Source organism: Aquarana catesbeiana, linkage group LG09, assembly GCF_042186555.1.
Source record: "Aquarana catesbeiana isolate 2022-GZ linkage group LG09, ASM4218655v1, whole genome shotgun sequence".
NCBI lineage: Eukaryota > Metazoa > Chordata > Amphibia > Anura > Ranidae > Aquarana > Aquarana catesbeiana.
This window is the reverse complement of record NC_133332.1, coordinates 284,634,897-284,659,579: the sequence shown is the minus strand read 5'-3', so window position 1 is coordinate 284,659,579 and position 24,683 is coordinate 284,634,897. Positions and strand designations below refer to the sequence as shown.

General features: G+C 42.4%; 1 protein-coding gene across 3 annotated transcripts in view; it reads left to right on the top strand.

The window, feature by feature from the left end:
• Nucleotides 1-24,683, top strand: part of NEK6 (NIMA related kinase 6) — a 374,972-nt gene that overhangs the window by 239,697 nt on the left and 110,592 nt on the right. For all 3 annotated transcript variants that reach the window (XM_073600366.1, XM_073600368.1, XM_073600367.1), the window contains exon 5: nt 21,866-21,976. In XM_073600366.1, the coding sequence (XP_073456467.1) occupies nt 21,866-21,976 (111 nt within the window). The remainder of the gene's footprint in view (nt 1-21,865; nt 21,977-24,683) is intronic.

Sequence of the window (24,683 nt, the reverse complement as noted above, 5' to 3'; positions counted from 1 at the left end):
GTAAGGAGGGGTTTGGGTTCCTGGAGGACTGGGCCGACTTCTCAGTCGGTAACCGGTACTATAGAAGGGACGGACTGCACCTAAATGAGGAGGGTGCAGATCTGCTGGGAATGAAGATGGCCAAAAAGTTAGAGGGGCTTTTAAACTAGGCGATGGGGGGGAGGGTCCAGAGACAGTGATAGCCAGCACGGAAGATATTCCAGAAGGTAGTATTGGGGGCATTAGTGGTAGGTTAACCAAAGCACAAAAACACAAGGTGTGTATAGTAGCAAGTCCTAGTTGCAATCTTGAAACACCCAATACGAGGACAATATGCGACCGGTCTAGACTATGTGGCATGTTCACCAATGCCAGGAGCATGGCGGACAAGATGGGTGAACTAGAGATACTGTTGTACAAGGAGGATTTGGATTTTGTGGGAATTTCAGAGACCTGGTTCAACAGCTCTCATGATTGGCTGGCAAACATTCAAGGGTATACCCTATACCGCAAGGATAGAGAGGGTAAAAAAGGGGGAGGGGTATGCCTATATATCAAGAATAATGTACAAGTGAATGTGAGAGATGACATCACTGAGGGAGCTAGTGAGGAGGTGGAATCCTTATGGGTAGAGCTCCAAAGGGATGAAGCTAAGGGGAAAATAATACTGGGAGTATGCTATAGGCCCCCTAACCTGAGGGAGGAAGTGGAGACGGATCTCCCATCACAAATTGGATTAGCAGCAAGGATGGGAAGTGTTATCATAATGGGGGATTTTAATTATCCAGACATAGACTGGGCGGAGGGAACCGCGCATTCATTTAAGGCTCGCCAGTTCCTTAATGTCTTGCAGGACAATTTTATGGGTCAGATGGTAGACGCACCAACTAGAAATAAAACATTACTGGATCTACTGATTACCAACAATACAGACCTGATCACAGATGTGGAAATACGGGGCAATTTAGGTAACAGCGATCATAGGTCAATTAGTTTCAGTATAAATCACACAAATAGGAAACATGAAGGGAACACAAAGACACTGAATTTCAAAAGAGCCAACTTCCCTAAACTACAAACCTTGCTAAAAGGCATAAATTGGGATAAAATATTAGGAACAAAGAATACGGAGGAGAGATGGGTTTGCTTTAAGAGCATATTAAATAAGGGCATTAGCCAATGTATCCCATTGGGTAATAAATTTAAAAGAGCAAACAAAAATCCTGGATGGCTTAACTCCAATGTAAAAATGCATATAAAAGCAAAGGAGAAGGCCTTCAAAAAATACAAGGTGGAGGGATCATCCTCAGCATTCAGACTTTATAAAGAATGCAATAAGAAATGTAAGGGTGCAATTAGGACGGCTAAGATAGAACATGAAAGACACATAGCGGAGGAGAGCAAAAAGAAATTCTTTAAGTATGTAAACAGTAAAAAAGGAGGACAGACCATATTGGCCCCATAAATAATGAGGAAGGACATCTGGTTACAAAGGATGGGGAGATGGCAAAGGTATTGAATCTATTCTTCTCCTCAGTATTCACGAGTGAATCGGGGGGCTTCAGTAACCAAAACTGCAGTGTTTATCCTCATGACACAACACAGGAAGCACCTACATGGTTAACAGAGGACGGAATTAAAATTAGACTTGAGAAACTTAACATTAATAAATCACCAGGACCAGATGGCTTGCATTCGAGGGTACTTAGGGAACACAGTTAGGTGATTGCCAGACCGTTGTTCCTAATTTTTACAGTCTATTGACTGGAATGGTACCAGCTGATTGGAGAAAAGCCAATGTAGCACCAATATTTAAAAAGGGCCCAAAAAACATCCCTGGGAATTACAGACCAGTTAGCCTAACAACAATAGTATGTAAACTCTTGGAGGGGATGATAAGGGACTATTTACAAGATTTTAGTAATAAGAATGATATCATTAGCAGTAATCAGCATGGATTCATGAAGAATCGTTCTTGCCAAACCAATCTATTAACCTTCTATGAGGAGGTGAGTTGCCATCTAGATAAAGGAAGGCCCGTAGACGTGGTGTATCTGGATTTTGCAAAAGCATTTGACACAGTTCCCCATAAACGTTTACTGTACAAAATAAGGTCCGTTGGCATGGACCGTAGGGTGAGTACATGGATTGAAAACTGGCTACAAGGGCGTGTTCAGAGGGTGGTGATAAATGGGGAGTACTCAGAATGGTCAGGGGTGGGTAGTGGGGTTCCCCAGGGTTCTGTGCTGGGACCAATCCTATTTAATTTGTTTATAAACGACCTGGAGGATGGGATAAACAGTTCAATCTCTGTATTTGCAGACGATACTAAGCTAAGCAGGGCAATAACTTCTCCGCAGGATGTGGAAACCTTGCAAAAAGACCTCAACAAATTAATGGGGTGGGCGACTACATGGCAAATGAGGTTCAATGTAGAAAAATGTAAAATAATGCATTTGGGTGGCAAAAATATGAATGCAATCTATACACTGGGGGGAGAACCTCTGGGGGAATCTAGGATGGAAAAGGACCTGGGGGTCCTAGTAGATGATAGGCTCAGCAATGACATGCAATGCCAAGCTGCTGCTAATAAAGCAAACAGAATATTGGCATGCATTAAAAGGGGGATCAACTCCAGAGATAAAACGATAATTCTCCCGCTCTACAAGACTCTGGTCCGGCCGCACCTGGAGTATGCTGTCCAGTTCTGGGCACCAGTCCTCAGGAGGGATGTACTGGAAATGGAGCGAGTAAAAGAAGGGCAACAAAGCTAATAAAGGGTCTGGAGGATCTTAGTTATGAGGAAAGGTTGCGAGCACTGAACTTATTCTCTCTGGAGAAGAGACGCTTGAGAGGGGATATGATTTCAATTTACAAATACTGTACTGGTGACCCCACAATAGGGATAAAACTTTTTCGCAGAAGAGAGTTTAATAAGACTCGTGGCCACTCATTACAATTAGAAGAAAAGAGGTTTAACCTTAAACTACGTAGAGGGTTCTTTACTGTAAGAGCGGCAAGGATGTGGAATTCCCTTCCACAGGCTGTGGTCTCAGCGGGGAGCATTGAAAGCTTCAAGAAACTATTAGATAATCACCTGAATGACCGCAACATACAGGGATATGTAATAAAATATTGACACGTAATCACACACATAGGTTGGACTTGATGGACTTGTGTCTTTTTTCAACCTCACCTACTATGTAACTATGTAACTATATATAACAATTTGCTACAAATTTTATTGGTCAACAAAACAGGACTTTGAAAAGAGCAAGGGAAGCAAAAAACACGTGTATGTTAATTTGAGACACTAACAGAATATGGTTTTGAGGTCTGACCATTTTGCAAAGGAAATTAAGAGAAGTGCGCCCAGAAACAGACTTCTATTAAGGATTTAAACAATTAGTCACAACATCTCAAGGAAGATTTTGCAAAATAATGCAGCACAGACAATTAAATCAAAGTGAAACAACCTACAAACAACACACATTGACAACATCACAAATATTTCAGGGGAAAATACCCCCCCCCCCCAAAAAAAAATACAATAAACCAAAGTAAAAAAAACTTGCTCTAAAACACATTTGTTTTGCAAAGACATAACAAACAAATTACATGTGTTCCAAACGCTATAAGGACACCCAAATGTACTCTCTTGCGGGCCCCACACACAATCTTGCCTCTTTGCAGGACAATGTAAAGAATGCTATCTGCAAGCTTTATATAACATAGGTTTGCCTGCTAACGAGGCAATTGAAAACACATGCACAGTCCATGAAACACACAAACTGCAAGTTCACCCAGTGTAGAGACAGAACTTCAAAGTGGGTACACCTGTTAAGGATGTTCTTAAATTACTAACCCAAAAAACACACTCTCTGAGCATGCCCAGAAACATCCAAGTGCTGTTCAGACCAACCCAAATGCAGCTAGCACAAAATAAGCCACCCCCTGTCCAAAATAAAGCACATCATCCATCATTCTACAAAATTACAGATGGGACAAACACCCCCCGGTTCAGGGGGGCAAACAAAGAGCCTAACATGGGCAAAAGTTATACAACAAATACCATTGCAGTCTATGGGAACTAACTTGTTAATTTTGCTAGTCCCCACTTGGCTGGCTTATATTCTAGTTATTGGCCTTAAAATGGTTATGGGGGCCCAGGTCCCACCCTAAGGGACATATATTAATGTCTCCAATTTGGACAACCCCAAAAATGAAACAAGGAGAAGTGCCTTTAAAAATGCAAAATTGCTTAGAAGCTAGTAACTTGGGAGGGCTTACTCTGCCTGTAACATGGTGAATCTGTAGCATGTATCCAAAATGCTGCTTCAAAGATGTACGGCTTTAGAGAAACGTTACAAATCTACATTGAAGCTACAAGATTTTAACACAAAACAAAAAATATCCTGCCCCCCCCAAAACATACAAGGTCATTTGGGTCTGTTAAGGCTTAGAATGAGAACCCCCACGTGAAAAATCCCACCCCAAATGAAAAAAAATATTTTGCCCCTCCCAAACACTAACAAACCCCTAGCCAAACACACAGCAAGCCAGCCCATGAAAGGGGGATGGATGCTTGGGGGCAGGAGGGGCTCGGGCACCCCAAAAGTCAACCACCTTGTTCCCATAACCATGGGGACAAGGGCCTCTTCCACACAACCCTAGGCTGGGAATGTGGGGGCTTTACAAAATGTGGAAAGCCCCTTTAAACTAGTGGGTACAAGGTGCTGTGTGGTTGATATTGGGCTGAGCCCAACATGCCCAAAGGCAGCCAGCAATGTTGACTGCATGTGGCCTTGTATGGTTCAGGAGGGGGTTGGGCGATCGCTCTTCTCGACCCTTTCCTAGCTGGCCCTGTTGTATGCTCTAAAAAAAGATGTGGTTTGGATTGGTGAAGGCAGCTCACAGCCTTTTGAGAATGGAGTGGAGTGTGGAGTTCCCCTTTAAAAGCAAAAGCTAGCCCATGGAAATCCAAGGGGTTAGAGGGGAGGGGGGGGGCAAGAGCATTGGGGAATGGAGTGTGGAGTTCCTCTTTAAAAGCAAAAGTTAGCCCATGGAAATCCAAGGGATTAGAGGGGGGAGACAAGAGCATTGTACAATGGAGTGTGGAGTTCCCCTTTAAAAGCAAAAGCTAGCCCAAGAAATCATATGCATTGGGGGGGGGTTAAATGCCTTTTTAGGAGGAGCTAGAGGAGCGAGAGTCTTTTTACATCATTTTAACAAGGTGCATGTCACATGTTGGCAATGTAGCATGCTAACATGATTTGTGTGCAAACCTCCTTAAAAAATACATAAAGGTGAACCAGCGTAAAAAAAAAAGTAAAGTTTAGAGGTGCGCTCGTTCAACCCGTGCAATTGCATGTACGTTGCTTGACATTTACTAAGATTTGGGCCGTGCAGTGAACAAACCCATGTGAACGAACGCAAGAGCTGCTTGCGCATGTGCACTGCTTACATTGAACTCATGCAGTTCTAAATGTACTTGCAGGCTTTCTCTGAAAAAGTTACTTTCTCATTCTATTTTGGGCATATTTGTTACATAGGCAGTTGTTACTAAACTTCCTAACATCACCCCATAATATTGGCACCTCCATCTTCTGTTAATATTGAACTGAAGATGCTGTGCCTTTTTAAAAAAAAAAAAAAAAAAAAACATGTTTAGAAAATTGCTGCGCAAATACCGTGCAAAATAAAAAGTAGCAACTTCCACCATTTTACTCCCTAGGGTCTCTGTTTAAAAAAAAATATATATATAATGTTTGGGGGTTCTGAGTAATTTTCTAGCAAAAAAAAAAAAAAGATGATTTTTACATGTAGGAGAGAAGTGTCAGAATTGGCCTGGGTGGCAAATGGTTAATTGTCATAAGTAAGTAATATACAAATAATTATTATATATTGTTTTTAAGGTTACTTACCATATTTTCAAAAACTGAACTCAAGCAGTTGGCCAATTTATGAACAAATTACTGAAGTTTAAAGTTATAACTTCAAACCAGTAATTTCACAGTAAATACTCTAGATAAATAATAAATTATTATGTCATAACATATAGCATAATAATATATTATTTAGCTTGATTAAAAAAATAACTTTTCAGCAGCAGCAGATTCTCCCTCTTTACTGTATAAGAAAAACATAGAATTATGGGTAAACCTTATACCCATAAACCCATGTTTTTTCCTTGTAGTTAAGAGGGCTTGGCTGGAAGGGAGCATGTGTCTTATAGACACATGTCCCCTTTTATGACACTGCAGTGAGAGCAGAGCCTCCATTGCAGCATTTTTATTGGACAGCTTGGACCAATGGTGCTTTACCTCTGGTCCCGGTTATCCTTTCTTGGTCTAAGTCGTCCGTCGAGAGGCTCTAATCGACTCAGGCCTGCAGGCCTGTTCATTGATGCTGCCTTTGGATCTAAGCACTCGATTCTGCTGCAGTTTTGTGCCACTCCACTTGCCATTGAGGCTCTTGACAGGAGACCTTTACAGCTTGCCCATGTGACTCATGAAACTGTTCCGTTGTTCATGGCAGTAGGGGCTCTTCACCATGAGATCCAATTCCAAGTTATTTCCTCACCTAAGTTTCCGCTGGTTATTGGTTATCCTTGGTTATAGAGGCACAACCCCTCTTTTGATTGGCTCCGTGCTGAGGTTCTCTCCTGGTTGCCACAATGCAGCAAGACATGTTTCCAGAATGTGGCTAAGGTCCTATGCACCTCTTCACTCTCCTCCCTGCTGGAGGAATACTGCGATTTTAGGGATGTCTTTGACAAAGGTCAAGCCAGTAGTTTGCCTCCACACTGGTCATATGATTGCACAATTGACCTTCAACCTGGTGCCATACCCCCTCGTGGCCGGGTTTTGTCGGTCTCAAGGGATAAGGCCGTGGAGGAGTATGTTGCAGATGCACTTTCTCGAGGCTTCATGCGCAAGTCCTTGTCTCCTGCTGGTTTCTTCTTTGTGAAGAAGAAGAGTGGTGAACTGATCCTTGTATTGATTATAGGGGTCCCAATGGTTTCACAATTAAGAATGCTTATCCAATTCCGTTGATTACGGAGTTATTTGAACGCCTCAAGGGTTTTCACAAAGATGGATTTGAGAGGAGCATACATTCTCATGAGGATCAAGTAGGGCGATGAATGGAAAACTGCGTTTAATAACTGAACAGGCCATTATGAGTACCTCATAATGCCATTTTGCCTTTGCAACAGGAATTTATCAACGATGTCCTCCGATTTGTTGCAGCTATGTGTGGTGGTTTATCTCGACGATATCCTCATTTTTTTCCAAGTCCCTAGAGAGCCACCACACAGATGTCTGTCATGTGCTTCAGAAGCTGAGAGAGAACAATCTCTATTGTAAATTGGAGAAGTGAGAGTACCATTGTGAACAGGTTGAATTCCTGGATTATGTCATTTCCACTGCCGGTTTTTCGATGGACCCAGAGAAACTTTCAGCAGTCCTACAGTGGTCCCAACCCGTGGGTATATGTCCTCTGCAATGTTTTCTTGGCTTTCCCAATTATTATCGAAAATGTATTCGTAACCTCTCATCTCTGGTCAAGCCCCTGACTGATATGACCAGAAAGGATGGTAACCCACAGAGTTAGTCTCCGGAGTTCATTAAGACCTTTGAGAGTCTCAAGGCTGCCTCTGTTTCTGCTCCTGTGTTGGCACATCCTGATCTTACGTTACCCTTTACCCTTGATTTATTCATCCCACCTGGCGCAGGGGGGCTCCCTACGCTAACTGGCTGGGGGGCCCTTGCTTTTGCGGCCTGGCTTGCGGCTTTGCATCCTTGGCCCCCTGGTGCCTTGAGCTCTGCCTACTGCCTTGGGCCGCTTATTGCGCTGGTGGGTGGTGCTTGCGGGATGCCGTTTTCACAGGACGGCCCCCTTGGATCGGCTCTGGGGGGGCGCCCTTCAGGCATCGCCCAGGGTCCCCATGGTGGTAATCTGGCTGCACTCCTGTCCCCTAAGTGTTAGGATGGGCCCTCTGCACTTCCGTATGTCTTTTGGCATGCGCATTGCATGGCCCCTGTTTTGGTTTTGTTTTTGTTGTTCATTTTTGTTTTTGGTTTTTTGGGTTTTTTTGTATGGCTCCTTTATTTACTGGTTGTCCAAGCAACCGCTGTGCACTCTCTTTCGGCATTTTTGTTCATGCGCCCGCGCTGTTAGAACACTGACGCTTAGTTGTTGACGGGGCGGAGTCGCGCTCATTGCCATGGCGACGTGGTGCGCAGTGATGCCTTGATGGCATACGCTGCCCTTCCAACTGGGTGGCGTCATGCCCTGCGCGGTGATGTCCTCGCGCCGAGAGCAGCCCCTTCCAGCTGACACCGGCCTTTATAAGGCTGGCGTCAGCTGTACATGCCCTGTCACTGTTATGACGGCTGGTGCATGTATCTGACGCTCCAAAGTCTGCATGTAGTGAGCTACTTTATGTCTAACAATACTCTTCAAGGGATGTTTGCTCCACTAAGCTCCTGAATTGCTATTTTCTCTTTTTTTACTGTTGACAGATCCTATGTCTGTAGAGGCTGAATCCCTCTGACATGATCTGTATTTAAAATGTTTGGTGACTATGAGATACTTTTCTCCTTAGATATCTTCATAGACTTACACCCATACTTGGAGCATTGATATACACCCTTTTGCCTTTGACTACCGTAGCTCCTCTGCCCCACTCCTACTGTGGATCACATCAAGGTACTATGCGCTATAGAAGGGATTAAGTTCTTGACGAACAGGGTGCAGTCTGAGATAATGTGCATACATACAGTAATACTGTCTTTTTATTTTTTATTATTCTTTATTATTCTTATTTTTTATTGTTTGTTAGATTGTGCACTTTGAAGCATTTTCTAAGAAATTCCGGGATTTACCTTCACTTGTGCGCCATCCTCTGCTGCCTCATTGTGGGATTTGTGCGGATGACTGGTGGCCCACTTGGTACATTTGTGTCCTTGTGACACCCTTGGTGCATGTCTGCAGTGCCGTTTTTTTGCCTCCAGCCCAGCAGTGTAACTACACGATGACCATTCAGGGTATGCCTATTTGTTATTTTCATGCTGTATGCCCTAACATTCAAATAATTACTACTCAAATAAGAACTACTTTTCCAAGAAATTGTCACCTGCGGAATGCAATTATGAGATTGGGGACAGAGAGTTGTTAGCATTCATTTTAGCCCTTATGCACTAATACGGCTATGATCAAATCAAGCCCTTAAAGAATAGAGGCATCTCCTCAAAGGTATCATTGTGCTGGTTCTCATTCTTTCTGACCATAACAATCTCACATTCTTGTCTGAGGCTAAATCCTTTGTCTTGACAATTTTCCTCCACTACCAAGATGGAATTGGTTTCTGTTCCTGTGATTCCTCCTGATCGTATTCTTGCTATGGTTCGCACCAGTCTCACTTCTCATTTGGGTGACAAAATTCTTGCTGCTCAGGTCCATGCTCCTCCTGAGAAACCTTGTGACCGCTGCTTTGTCCCTGAGAGTCTCCATACTGCTTGTGCTCCAGACTTACCATTCTCCCAAGGCTGTTGGCCACCCTGGGAAGAATCAACTCTTTTGGGCCATTTCCCAACAATTCTGGTGGCCTAGTCTATGTGCTGATGTAGCCGCCTTCGTAGCTGCTTGTTCTGTGTGTACTCAGAGTAAGACACATGACACTTTCCAGTGGGCCTCCTACAACCCATATCCAATGGAGAGAGGCCTTGGACCCACCTGTCCATGGATTTCATTGTGGAGTTACCCAACCCTCAGGGCAACACAGTTATCCTTATGGTGGTTGATCCATTCTCGAAGATGTCTAATTTTATTCCACTTAAGAAGTTGCCCACATCTAAGGAACTAGCTTCCATTTTTTGCTCGGGAGATCTTTCGCTTACATGGGCTACCCAAGGTGATCATCTCGGACAGGGGTAGTCAGTTTGTGTCCCGGTTCTAGCGAGCCTTTTGTGCACAGTTGGGAATTCAGCTTTCTTTCTCCTCTGCGTATCACCCGCAGTCTAATGGGGCCGCAGAACGAGCCAACCAGTCCTTGTGGGGCAGTTTCTACGTTGCTATATTTCTGACCATCATAACAATTGGTCAGACCTCTTACCTTGGGTGGAGTTTGCTCACAATAGTGCCTTGAATTCTGCTTCTCGATTGTTCCCATTTATGGCAAACTATAGTTTCCAACCTTCCATGTTGCCTGACTCATTTGTTCCGCAGAGCATCCCTGCGTTAGAGGAGCATCTCCGTGGTCTTTGTTCCACTTGAAATGGAAAGATTTTGCGCATCAAATCTATCACCTTAAGATGTAAACAGTATTGAATGCATATATTGTCAAATAATAAATAAATATGCCAGTGACGTGATACACAATGAATATAAAAAGTAAAAATAAATATTCATATACAATTCATATAGAAATTCATAATAAAAAGTGAATCAATTTGTGTCCAACGTGTAGAAAAAATCCGTAGAAAATATATGCAACCAATTGTGCAGAATTACTGAATAAATATGTCAGTGACGTGACAAAAAAATTTAAAATATAAATAAAGTGATAATGTTCATAATATTAAATGAATAAATTGTCTGTGTCCAATATATGAGAAAAAATATGTGGATAATATGTAGATAGTATGTGGAAAGTCCCGATCTTAGCAGGCTCCCAGAACTCTCACCTTAAGATGGATAAATACAGGCATCGATGGATATCTTTAGATTGGCACTGTGTAATATAACGTGATGGTGTCCTGGATTGGGCATCTGCTGATAGCTTAATAGTCCCCTCAGTGTGTGTAGGATATACCTATTAGAGAGATTTCCCACCTAGGCTCCGTCAGCCCAGTGGGATGGGATGGGGGGAGGTAAGAGAAAGAAGCCTCCAATGGTGTAGTATATTAGATGTAACTGTTTTATTATTATCTCACATGGTCTCTTACATTAAAAAACATTTAAAATCGCATTGAACAGAAACAACGGCGTCTGAAGCTTCCGGTTTATGTCTGCTCTCTGCCACACCCTACGCGTTACGTCACCGCTCGTGACTTCATCTGGGGACTCACTTTATTTATATTTTTAATTTTTTTGTCACGTCACTGACATATTTATTCAGTAATTCTGCACAATTGGTTGCATATATTTTCTACGGATTTTTTCTACACGTTGGACACAAATTGATTCACTTTTTATTATGAACTTTTTATTATGAATTTCTATATGAATTGTATATGAATATTTATTTTTATTTTTATTTTTTATATTCATTGTGTATCACGTCACTGGCATATTTATTTATTATTTCACAATGTATGCATTCAATACTGTTTACATCTTAAGGTGATAGATTTGATGCGCAAAATCTTTCCATTTCCATATTACTAGAGTGCAATGTGAACACTTTTGTTTTTGCTGCAGCTTATAAGAGACATCATCACATTAAGTTGAACACTTATTTTTAAGTTAGATTATTTTATTGTCACCATTCCATTATCTCTCAGATTAGCGCGAGGGACATTTTTATTTTTATCTTTGTTCCGCTTGGGAACAAGTCCAGGGGGTTTTGCGACATGTCAATGATAGCTACAGACTCCATGCTGACTGCAGACACCTGCCTGCGCCTTCCTACCAGGTTGGGGACAGGGTCTGGCTGTCATCTCGCAACCTCCAACTCCGTGTTCACTCACTGAAGTTGGCACCTCAGTTTATTGGGCCTTTCCGTATTCTCTGCAGGATTAACCCAGTGGCTTGCGCTTTAGACCCTCCCTCTGATATATGTATCTCAAATGTATTCCATGTCTCCTTATTAAAACCTTTGGTCTGCAACTGCTTTACCACCCCGGTGCCATGTCCTCATCCAGTACAGGTTGAGAACCATGAGGAGTATGAAGTACAGTCCATTGTTGACTCCTGTAGGTTCTGTGGGCACATACAGTACCTGGTGCATTCGAAAGGGTACGGCCCGGAGGAACACTCTTGGGTCTCATCCTCAGACGTACATGCCCCTGTCCTCGTCCATGCTTTCCATAGATGTTTTCCCCTCAAACTGGGTGGTCCTCCGGGGGGAGGGGTCATTGATGGGGTACTGTCAGTGCTGGGCTCAGCCCTTCCTTCTCAGAGCAGGCTGCTCAGCTGTCAGTTAATTGCCAGCTCCAATCTTTTCCACGGTGACTCACCTGATGATGATATCCTGTTCGTCAGTCCTGCTGGGTTCTTAAGCTGTTCAGTTCAGTTCCTCTCTGCCTTCGCCTTTGGCAACACATCCAGAGACTCTCTCCTGTTTACCTGTTGAAGACTTGCTTGGCTGATGTCCCTTCTGGTTCCTGATCCTGCTTGCTGTTCCACTACGCTGATTCTCCGGTTGCCTGATTTCCTGGCCTGTCCTGAACTATGCTGATCTCTGACTCCCTGATGTCCTGGCTTGTCTGACTATCTGTTCAGTTGCCGAACTCTGGCTATGATTTTACTACATTGCTCTGTTTACCTTTTACTATTATTATTATTAAACAAGTGTGATCTCAACTGCACTTCTGTCTTGGTCTGATTCATGGTTTCTGACAGTAGGCGAAGGCCATGAATTCAGATGATGCAGTCAAGCTACTTGTTGGTAATATTTTTTCCATGTTGGATGAGAAGGATCACCGTATGGATCAGTTTGCCTTAGCGATACAGATGCTCCTAAATCACATGGCTCATCTGGAATCTCCCACTGTGGCTGCTCCGGTACAACCTGTGTTGCAGGCCGTCCCTGCTGCTGCTCCAGTCTCTGTGTGGGCACCCGCTTTGAATATTACCTCTATAAGAGGTATGTCTGATTCCGCTCCGCTTCCCCAGCGATTTGGGGGCGATCTAATTCAACGCAGAGGGTTTCTCGCTGATCTCTGGCTCCCTGATGTCCTGGCTTATCTGACTATCCATTCTGGTTAACGAACTCCGGCTATGATTTGACTACGTTGCTCTGTTTACATTTTACTATTATTATTATTATTATTATTATTAATAAACAAGTGTGATTTCAACTGCACTTCTGTCTCGGTCTGATTCATGGTTTCTGACATTCACATACTGCAGCCACAGCATTTTTAAGTCAGAATGCAGAGTTTGACAAGCGGGTTAAAATAGGGTTAAATCAGGCAGTGAGGTGGCAATACAATACCTCCTTACTGCCTATTAAATGCCCTCTGAAAAGCCCTGTGACTGCAGATCCTGACCTGGAGTGAAGAACAGGTGCAGGGCTCCTGGGGTTTGCAGCATGCAGGTGCTAACACAAGAATAACCTGGCCTGGTAGCAGAGTGGTGGAAGAACATTGGGATGTCTCCTAGGCAGCATTCTCCCACCAGAACCAAGCTTCACCCCTCTATCAATCAGCTCCTCAGGCTCTCATATTTTAGTTCTTGCATCTCTGCACATGGACATCTGTCAGCGGGCCTCTCTGAGCTTGTCAGTGAGACAGTGACAGTGCTGACAGTGGAGGCATCAAGGGCCAGATAGGGACAGCCAAAAGGTTGGTTGTGGTCCTGGAGCCATAGATTGCCCTGGACTTCCCTAAGTTTTCCCTATAGTAAAGACAGTGTTATTTACCAGACAACAATATTTGCATTAAATATTGGCTATAGAATATAACATTTCTTTTGGGTTTTAAATCACAGGTGCGTTCTATCCATTCTATCCCATCCAGCTGTTGCATTCTTCCTTAAGGTACATGAACATAAAAACACAACTGGGTGAATGATTGCCCTTTTCATAATCCATCACCAATTTTAGTTTTAAACATCTTTTTTTTTTTTGCATTGGAAGCATGCACATGAAAACTCTTAACACTATGTTCTATTTTATCTTTGCTTTTTCTGTGCATTCCGTAAAGGAAGGAATAAACTAAATCCCAAGTAAGTGTGCCCTCAGTTAAGACAGTAATTACTGATTAGGGCAAGACTGTACAATATAGAGGTACCAAGATGTGGCTCTGCAGCTTACATATATATTTTTAAATGCATTCATCCAGATTTACTCTTACTAAACTAGAAAAAGATTGGACAAGCTTTAATCATTGGTGTGTGTTGTCACTTTGTAAAAGACCCTCCTAATTTGTATCACCCATATCAGTTTTACATTTATCAAGCCCCTGCCATTTTGCAGCAAATTACCCTCTTTTTATAATACTTTCCTTAGTATGCAATGGTTCCCCTATGGTAACCTCCCACAAACACCATTACATAGTTACATAGTAGGTGAGGTTGAAAAAAGACACAAGTCCATCAAGTCCAACCTATGTGTGTGATTTTATGTCAGTATTACATTGTATATCCCTGTATGTTGTGGTCGTTCAGGTGCTTATCTAATAGTTTCTTGAAACTATCGATGCTCCCCGCTGAAACCACCGCCTGTGGAATTCCACATCCCTGCCACACTTACAGTAAAGAACCCTCTACGCAGTTTAAGGTCAAAACTCTTTTCTTCTAATTTTAATGAGTGGCCACGTGTCTTATTAAACTCCCTTCCGTGGAAAAGTTTTATCCCTATTGTGGGGTCACCAGTATGGTATTTGTAAATTGAAATCACATCCCCTCTCAAGCGTCTCTTCTCCAGAGAGAATAAGTTCAGTGCTTGTAACCTTTCTTCATAACTAACATCCTCCAGTCCCTTTATTAGTTTTGTTGCCCTTCTTTGTACTCACTCCATTTCCAGCACATCCTTCCTGAGGACTGGTGCCCAGAACTGGACAGCATACTCCAGGTGCAGCCGGACCAGAGTCTTGTAGAGTGGGAGAATTACAGCTTTATCTCTGGAGTTAGTCCCCTTTTTAATGCATGCCAATATTCAGTTTGCTTTGTTAGCAGCAGCTTGGCATTGCATGCAATTGCTGAGCCCATTATCTACTAGGACCCACATGTCCTTTTCCATCCTTGATTCCCCCAGAGGTCCCCCCCCCCCCCCCCGTGAGTAGATTGCATTCATATTTTTACCACCCAAATGCATTATTTTACATTTTTCCACATTAAACCTCATTTGCCATGTAGTTGCCCACCCCATTAATTTGTTCAGATCTACTTACAAGGTTTCCACATCCTGCGGTGAAGTTATTGCCCTGCTTAGCTTAGTATCATCCGCAAATACAGAGATTTAGCTGTTCATCCCATCCTCCAGGTTGTTTATGAATAAATTAAATAGGATTGGCCCCAGGACAGAACCCTGGGGCATCCCACTTTCCACCCCTGACCATTCCGAGTACTCCCCATTTATCACTACCCTCTGAACTCGCCCTTGTAGCCAGCTTTCAATCCATGTACTCACCCTATGATCCATGCCAACTGACCTTACTTTGTACAGTAAACGTTTATGGGGAACTGTATCAAATGCTTTTGCAAAATCCAGATACACCATGTCTACCGGCCTTCCTTTATCTACAGTAGATGGCAGCTCACCTCCTCATAGAAGGTTAATAGATTGGTATGGCAGGAATGATTCTTCATGAATCCATGCTGATTACTGCTAAGATTTTTCATTACTAAAATCTTGTATATAGTCCCTTATCATCCCCTCCAAGAGCTTGCATACTATTGATGTTAGGGTAACTGGTCTGTAATTACCAGGGATGTATTTTGCCCCCTTTTTAAATATTGGTGCTACATTAGCTTTTCTCCAATTAACTGGTACCATTCCAGTCAATAGACTGACAGTAAAAATTAGAAACAATGGTCTGGCAATTACTTGACTGAGTTCCCTAAGGACCCTCGGGTGCAAGCCATATGGTCCCGGTGACTTATTAACCACTTCAATACCAGGCACTTAGACACCTTCCCGCCCAGCCCAATTTTCAGCTTTCAGTGCTGTCGCAATTTGAATGACAATTGAGCGGTCATGCTACACTGTACCCAAACAAATTTTTTATCATTTTGTTCCCACAAATAGAGCTTTCTTTTGGAGGTATTTGATCACCTTTGCGGTTTTTATTTTTTGCGCAACAAATAAAAAAAGACCGAAAATTTTTGAAAAAAAACACGTTTTCTTTGTTTCTGTTAAAACTTTTTGTAAATAAGTACGTTTTCTTCTTCAATGACGGGCACTGATATGGCTGCACTGACGGGCACTGATACGGCGGCACTGATGGGCACCGATGAGGTGGCACCGATGAGTTGGCACTGATGAGGTGGCACTGACGGGCACTGATGATGGGCACTGATAGGCGGCACTGATGGGCACTGATAGGTGGCACTGATGGGCACTGATAGGTGGCACTGGTATGCGGCACTGATGGGCACGGATGGGCACTTATAGGCGGCACTGATGGGCACTCATAGATGGCATTGATGGGCACTCGTAGGTGGCATTGATGGTTACTTATGGATGGCACTGATAGTTGGCACAGATGGGCATGGATGGGCACTGATAGATGGGCACTGATGGGCACTGACAGGTGGCATGAATGGACACTGATGGGTGGCACTGATGGCATTACTTGTTTGCAGTGATGCCCCTAAGGGTGGCATTGCTGGGCATCACTGCAACATAATTGTGCCAATCAGTGCCCATTTGTGGGCACTGATTGGCACAGATTTGGCACACTGGGCACATGTGGATGGCCATGGGGTACATACCTGGCCATCCACATGTTGCCCCTTCCCTGGTGGTCCTAATGGCGATCCCTGGTGGTCCAGTGTGGTGATCTGCGGGGGGGCTGCGCTGATAAACAATCAGCGCAGACCCCCCCTGCCAGGAGAGCCGCCGATCGGCTCTCCTCTACTTGCGTCTGTCAGACGCGAGTGAGGAAGAGCCGATCAACGGCTCTTCCTATTGACAGCGTGATCAGCCGTGATTGGACACGGCTGATCACGTGGTAAAGAGCCTCCGCCGGAGGCTTTTTACCAAGATCAGTGTAGCGGTGTGTCAGACTGACACACCGCACCACCAATCGCCGCGATGCGCGCCCCCGGGGGTGCGCTGCGGCATGTTATCCTGCTGGACGTCATATGACGTCCAGTCAGGATAACAGAAACACTTCCCGGACGTCAATCCGCTATAGGGCGGGCGGGAAGTGGTTAATGTTACGTTTTGCAAGTCTATTTCTAATTCTGTCCTCTGTTAGCCATGAGGGTGCTTCCTATGATGTGTCATGGGGATAAACACTGCAGTTTCGGTAACTGAAGCCCCACGATTCCCTCATGAAGACTGAAGAGAAGAATAAATTCAATATCTTCGCCATCTCACCATCCTTTTGTAACCAGATTCCCTTCCTCATTCTTTATGGGGCCAATTTGGTCTGTCCTCCCTCTTTTACTGTTTATATACTTAAAGAATTTCTTGGGGGTTTTTTTTGCTCTCCTCCGCTATGTGTCTTTTGTGTACTATCTTAGCACCCTTACATTTCTTGTTGCATTCTTTGTAAAGTCTGAATGCTGATGATGATCCCTAAGCCTTCTATTTTTTGAAGGCCTTTTCCTTTGCTTTTATATGCATTTTTACATTGGAGTTAAGCCATCCAGGACTTCTGTTCACTCTTTTAAATTTATTTCCCAATGGGATGCAGTGGCTAATGCCCTTATTTAATATGCTCTTAAAGCAAACCCATCTCTCCTCCGTGTTCTTTGCTCCTAAAATTTTATCCCAATTTATATCTTCTAGCAAGGTTCGTAATTTAGGGAAGTTGGCTCTTTTGAAATTCAGTGTCTTTGTATTCCCCTTATGTTTCCTATTTGTGTGATTTATACTTAAGCTAATTGACCTGTGATCGCTGTTTCCTAAATTGCCCCTTATTTCCATATCCGTTATCAGGTCTGTATTGTTGGTAATCAATAGGTCTAGTAAAGCCTTGTTTCTAGTTGGTGCATCTACCATCTGACCCATGAAATTGTCCTGCAAGACATTTAGGAACTGGAGAGCCTTAGACGAATGAGCGGTTCCTTGCGCCCAGTCTAAGTCAGGGTAATTAAAATCCCCCATTATGATGACCATTCTTGTCCAATGAATTCTAGTAGATAACAGAGTTGTTATCAAGTGTATGAAATGGCTGCAGACCATTAGTTGACCAGTTTGGAGTATATACTAGCATCAATCAGCACCAATCTTCTTAGGACACTACTTAAGCAGTTGAGTCATGGCATTTCAATGATCTGTTGACTGTTTACCTAACTTGAACTTATAGAGTTTCAAGTCTTTAAAATGTATTTTTCTAATCTAACAGTCATGTGTCTGATGTACTCTCCATTTTTAACTAAACGCAATATTGCTTTTTTGGCAGAGGTCTGTCTTTTTATGGGAAGGCAGGTCAAACCCACACTTGGATTTATCAGAAATTTTGCCTTTTTGGGGTTTATTTACCAAGCTAAGTTACATTTTACTTGCAAAGAGAAAATTCACTTTGCTAAACGAACAGCCTATACACTTTTAGTAAATTGTCCCCATTGAATAAAATATTATACGATCATCACCATTTTTTCAAGATGCCCTTATCTTGTTTTTAGTACTGTTTATCAAATAGAATAGTCTTTCTTTATTGTTATGACTTAGATGAGGACCAGATCACATTAACAGAGTTATTTACTGTATGTAGAAAGCCAGAACATTTGCAAAGGTTAACATAATGTATTTGGGCTCACATATAATATTTTTCTGGAGAATTTTGCATTGTTTGGTGTTAAAGTATAGTTCCATCCTATCCAGTGTTTTGATTCCCTTGGCTTTAAATTCTGTAAGGCAAGCAGTGTACGTGCATCCCTTTGGTTCCAGCTGGTTTAAATGTATTTGACAGAACAGGATGGATTTTCACATATCTTCCTAATATTTTATGGGCTATAATCTCACAGAAAGATGTTTAGTGGCCTGTGGGTATTGCTTTGCTGAATATATATATTTTTGAAACATTTCACACTTGAAAATTTGCAAGTATGCTCAAAGCCAGGATCCCTGCAGAGAGAAAAAATGCCATTTAAACACTCAAATCACAGCATCAAACAGCTCCGAATCTGGTGAGTCAGTTTGAGCAGTCACATTCTGTTGTGAATGAGCCGTGAGTGTATCTGTTTTACTGCCTGTAGGGCATTCCTTTCCAGTGTGTACGCATTTATAAATTATGTCTGATACAAACCCTGAGCGCATGGAAGTCATCTTACAAGCAGCTCAACAAATCAAAAGTAACAATAATGTAAGTTTTAAGTGGGATCCCAAGAAACCATTTAACGCAGTACAAGGTCAGCAGTTTGCGGGAGTGCAGAGCAGGTGGATGGCTCCTTGTCTAATGCTTTAATATGTTATGGTTGAAGGTCTGATGTGCTGTATACTTCAGAGGGTTGAGAAGATCACTTTGGTGTGTCTGTCAGCGTCTTGCTCAACACTTGAAAGAAAATCAGATGTCAAAGGGATATACTCAACCCTGTTTCTGTTAATTGACCAATGCCATTCTGACCATCTTTTTTAGCGTTAGAAAAGAAAAAAAGATTTAGGAAAAATGTTTGTTCTCTGTTTTAAGGCTAATTAACATAAGTGCAAAAATAACGAGAATTATTCATAAAATTACACTTAGTTCAAATTGCTGTAAGGTAATTACAATTGAGGAACTCCACCAGCAGATATCTAAAATCTCCATATGACATACCTCCACACCAAGAAATACTTTAATGGTGACCACAGGCCTCTAAGTGCCAGATACATTTTCAGACATTTTGAATGTTTCCTCCACATTTGTATAGTAAAACAGACATTTTCTGTGTTTATTAAAGGCTAATTTGACCTTTGGTCACTTTTTTTTTTTTAATTCTAACTCCTCTATGTACCAATATAGCAGTAATGTACTTCTTTTGCAAAAATAAAAAAGCTTTCCATTTATTCTAAACACCATTGCCTCACTGTCCTCATGGCTGTTTAAAAACACTTTTCCATTATTTCTGCCTTACTTCCTGGTCAGACTTTAGGTCATGATACAGGAAGGAGTTGACCAGCTGAGGGTAGATGATGCAGGGTGTGTGCTAATGAGGTACACCACTTACAAAATACTGTATGTGAATTCTCAATATTAGTCCCCAATTGGTTTCCCCACTTTCTGACCTAAGGACCTAAGGAAAAAGTAACTTGTTCCAGCTGTGCATACAGAGAAGCCAATTCAATCCATTTAAATGCTGGGCTGGCCAAGATTTGTAAATCTGTTGGTATCAGTGAATCTATTTTATCCAGATTACAGCAAATAATGCAGTAACATTATTAACGAGGCACTCTTACCTGTGCAGTTTACTACATATCCTAAATAGACACCTTAAAGGGTAACTCCACTTTCATGGGGAAAAAAATAGAAAATAAAAAAATAATAATATAGCATATTCAATTGCGATACAAGTCATATTGTAGTTGAATGTTATTAAAATAACCTTTCCCTTTCAATCTGCAGCTCTGTCATTTTCTGTAAAATGCAATGCAATGTGGCTATTTGGAGGTGTTTTTAAAATTACCTTTCCTTTTCAATCTGCAGCTCTGTCATTTTCTGTAAAATGCAATGCAATATGGCTACACAGAATGCATACAGAACTCCCCCCAGAAACATAATTTCCTGCTTGTGTGATTGGCTCGCTGATCTTCCCAGAAGTCTGCACTAAGATAAAGGCAGATTTTTGGCAGCCCCTGCAACAAAAATTTCATTTTTGGTAAGACACTGCAGGTGCAGTAGCTGGTTGATAATTATAAAACCACTCCCATACATATTCATCCAGCCCTTGGGCACAGAGAAATACACAAGGATTTCTTCAGAATAGCAAAAGGTAGGAATCAGCAACAAAGTTTGTTAAAACCCTTGCAATGTACAGTACATAGATAAGAAAAAAAACATCCGGGTGATCTTACCTTTAACAAAATTGGAGTTACTCTTTAAGCAACCATCAAGAGTCTTGGGAGTTACAAACATAAAACCTGATTACTGTAAAACTGTCCCTTAAGGCTAAGTTGTGTAACTACAGGAGGATAAAGTACTGCATTTTTTTTAATTACTTTTAAAACCCCTTTCTTTTCTTTTGTTGCACATTCAGGCTATAGGAATTTGTAATAAGATTTTGAACTATATAAAAAGATTTTTGATTGTCTAATTAAAGTTGAATTCTAGGCAGATACAAAACACCACTGTACAAGGTAGCCATGTATTAAACAAAAACATTACATTTAATGAAATGCTGGACCTTCTGGTCCTGCAGCTGCAGAGCTGTATGTAGCCACTGTGCCCCCCCCCCCCCCATCCAATCCCAGAGCACCTTTTATTATGTGAGCCCATTCACAAAATACAAAGCCTTCTGTGAATGGGCAGAAAGAGAGGAGGGAAGAGCAGAGATGCTGTGTTTAAGAAGGCAGTGCCTCTCCTGTCAAAGTGCCAGGAGTATAGTAATAGCTGCAAAAAATTCAGATGCAAATTTAAGAGTAAATTCCATAAAGTGGCATGGCCTTGTTGGACATAACCCATTGTAAGACAACATATTTTACAAAGTGAATTGCTGCAATTCAGCTTTAAGGTGTGCAAGGCAATACGCTGTGTATGTGTGTTGCCATTCATTGTTAATTGCACCCCAAAGCATACAGTCCACTGCTGCACACCACAATACACAGATGCAATTGCTCTGTATGTTGTGGTGCACTGTTGTTTTTTTTTTTTTTTTTACTGCACTGAGATTCTCTGAAAGTCCTGCCTAGCTCCAACACACTGCACTTTAGTATATGAAAATGTAGAATGGTTATGGCCATGTAGGTTTTTAGCTGAGGGACATTTTTTTTAATGAAAGTTCTTTTGTCTAAAATAGTAATGGTAATCAGAATTCAAATCTATTTTTTCCAACCATTAGTCAGATTGAGTTTATTTTATTATATTATCTGCTGTTCATATATATATTTTTTGTGTGTCTTTTTTTAATACAGCAATTGAACCACCCAAACATTATTAAGTATCTGGACTCATTCATTGAAGACAATGAGTTGAATATTGTCCTGGAACTGGCAGATGCGGGAGATCTTTCTCAAATGATTAAAGTAAGGACAATAGAGCTCAATTTTACCTAAGAGGAATGTATTTTCTAAGTGCTCTGCATATGGTTTAGCATTTTGAATATGCTTCAGAGAGCACTTATGTCACAAAGAATATTGCTAAACATTATAGAATATTAAATTATTACCAATCATCAGTGTTTCTATGAATAAGCTATGGTTGAGGATAAAGGGCATATAAAGCTTTAATTGCATACAGAACCATTATGGTCTCTAGGAATTGTTTGCTTGGCACTGTAACAGTTAATACATCCTTCGCTCTCAAACAATAGGTACTTCCAGATGAGCAAGCAATGTAGTTCTTAAGCAAGATCCTTCTGAGTTTAAGTGCTGATTCTATGATCCATTCCTGCTTATATTCCAGATATGAAGATAGAACTGACTAATGGCAAATCTATCTAATGCAAACAGAAGTTTCCAATTTGGTCTTAAAACACCCTGATGCAGGAAAGATCAGTTTTATTATATAAGGCCTGTTCACTGTTATCCTGACTCGAGTAAAAAATAGTAGGTAATACAAGATGTTCAGTGTTCACATAGCTTGCTTTTCAACTATGCATAATAGAAGCATGTACAAAGTCTAGACATGTACTATGTTGAGGAGAGGCAGGTGGTCCAATCAAACCTGAGCGGAGAAATATTTTTTTTTCTGTTTTCTCTGTGATTGGTAACACTCAGATTGATTTCTAAAGTCAAGAAGCTTTGAAGAGTCTTGGGAGGAAACCTTGTATCCATGCCTTGCTGGAGACCAATAGACAGGAGTTTCCCTACTCAGAGCCTGCGTTCACACAGGAGCGATGTGGGAAACCTCCCTGCATGACGGGTTCTGCCATCTCTGGCTTCCGATCCTACTGTGGACATCTGTGGCTGCGGCTTGGGCTCCTCCTGCTCTTTCCATGGCTTTGTTCCCCGCATCTCCAGTGGCTCTCTCCCCCAGCCTCCAGTGGTTCCAGCCATCCACTGGACCCCCTCCCCACGCCCCCTGGTCCCGCTGTACCAGACTGCCACCACCCCCCACTGTCAGACGCCGAAAAACAGCTTCACTGGTCCAGGGATTTGAAATCCCCACGGCTTTCTCTCCTCTCCTTGCAGTGCTGACAGTACGGACTACCGGGATTCTAATTGGTCATTGGTTGTGGACAGCACTGACCAATCAGAAGCTGTAGTCAGTACTGCAGTTCAGTCAGTACTGCAAGGAAAGAAAGTTGCCAGGATTTCAAATCCCTGGACCGATGAATTGGTTTTTTGACGTCTGACAGCGGTAATCTTGTATAGCGGGACTGGGTGATGGGGAGGGGGTACAGTGGATGGTTTTGAACTGCTGGAGGCTGGGGGGAGAGAGCCTCTGTAGATGTGGGGAACAAAGCCATTGGAGAGGCAGGAGGAGCCACAGCCGCTGATGTCCACAGTCAGACTGGGAGCCTGAGTGAAACCTGTCATGCAAGGAGGTTTACCACATCACTAATGTGCGAATAGGAGCAGTGTGGGAAACCGCAGTCTATCATGAATGCTGCTGCCAGACTCATCTACCTTACCAACCCCTCAGTGTCTGCCACTCCTCTCCGCAAATCCCTACAGTGGCTTCCGATCGCCCAGCGAATTAAATTCAAAATACTAACAGCAACATACAAAGCCATTCACAACTCTGCCCCAAGCTACAAGATTAATCTTGTCTCCAAAAATCACCCAAACTGTCCTCTCTGCTCCTTTCAAGACCTCTGCTCTCAAGCTCCCTTGTCTCCTTCTCCCATGCTCATCAGCATGACTTCTCCAGAGCCTCTCCCATCCTCTGGAACTCTCTACCTCAATCTGTCTGGCTTATCTCTGGCTCCTTTTAGGCCAGCGGTCTCCAAACTATGGCCCTCTAGTTGTTCAGGAACTATGATTCCCATCATGCCTGGTCATGTCTGTGAATGTCAGAGTTTTACAATGCCTCATGCGACATGTAGTTCCACAACAGCTGGAGGGCCATATTTTGGAGATCCCTGCTTTAGGCGATCCATGAAAACCCATCACTTCAGGGAAGCCTATCACGCCTCAAACTAATCTTTTATCACTTCCATCAGCTCATCTCCCACAGTTACAACCTTTTATACCACTTGCTACTTACCACTTTTATACCACTTGCCACTTACCACGATTAGATTGTAAGCTCTTATGGACAGGGCCCTCTTAACCCTCTTGTATTTTATTGTTTTGTAAGTGTACTGTCTCCCTTTTACATTGTAAATCGCTGTGCAAACTGTTGGCGTTATATAAATCCTGTATAATAATAATACCTACAGGTAAGCCTGCTTTGAGAGAGACATTTACGAAAGGCAAATCCACTTTGCACTACAAGTGCAAACTACAAGTGCAAAGTGCATTTGAAATTGCACTTAAAGTGCAATTGGATGTGCAGTCACTGTAAATCTGAGGGGTAGATCTGAAATGAGGGGAAGCTCTGCTGATTTTATTATCCAATCATGTGCAAGCTAAAATACTGTTTTTTATTCTTCTTGCATGTCCCCCTCGGATCTACAGCGACTGCACTTCCAAGTGCACTTTCAGTGCAATTTCAAGTGCACTTGTAGTGCAAAGTGGATTTGCCTTTCGTAAATAACCCCCAATATCCACAAATAGCTGGACACTGGTCTGCTTATTTCCTTCATAATTGCTGTTAACTCTGACCATCTTCAGCCCTGCTGCTTCC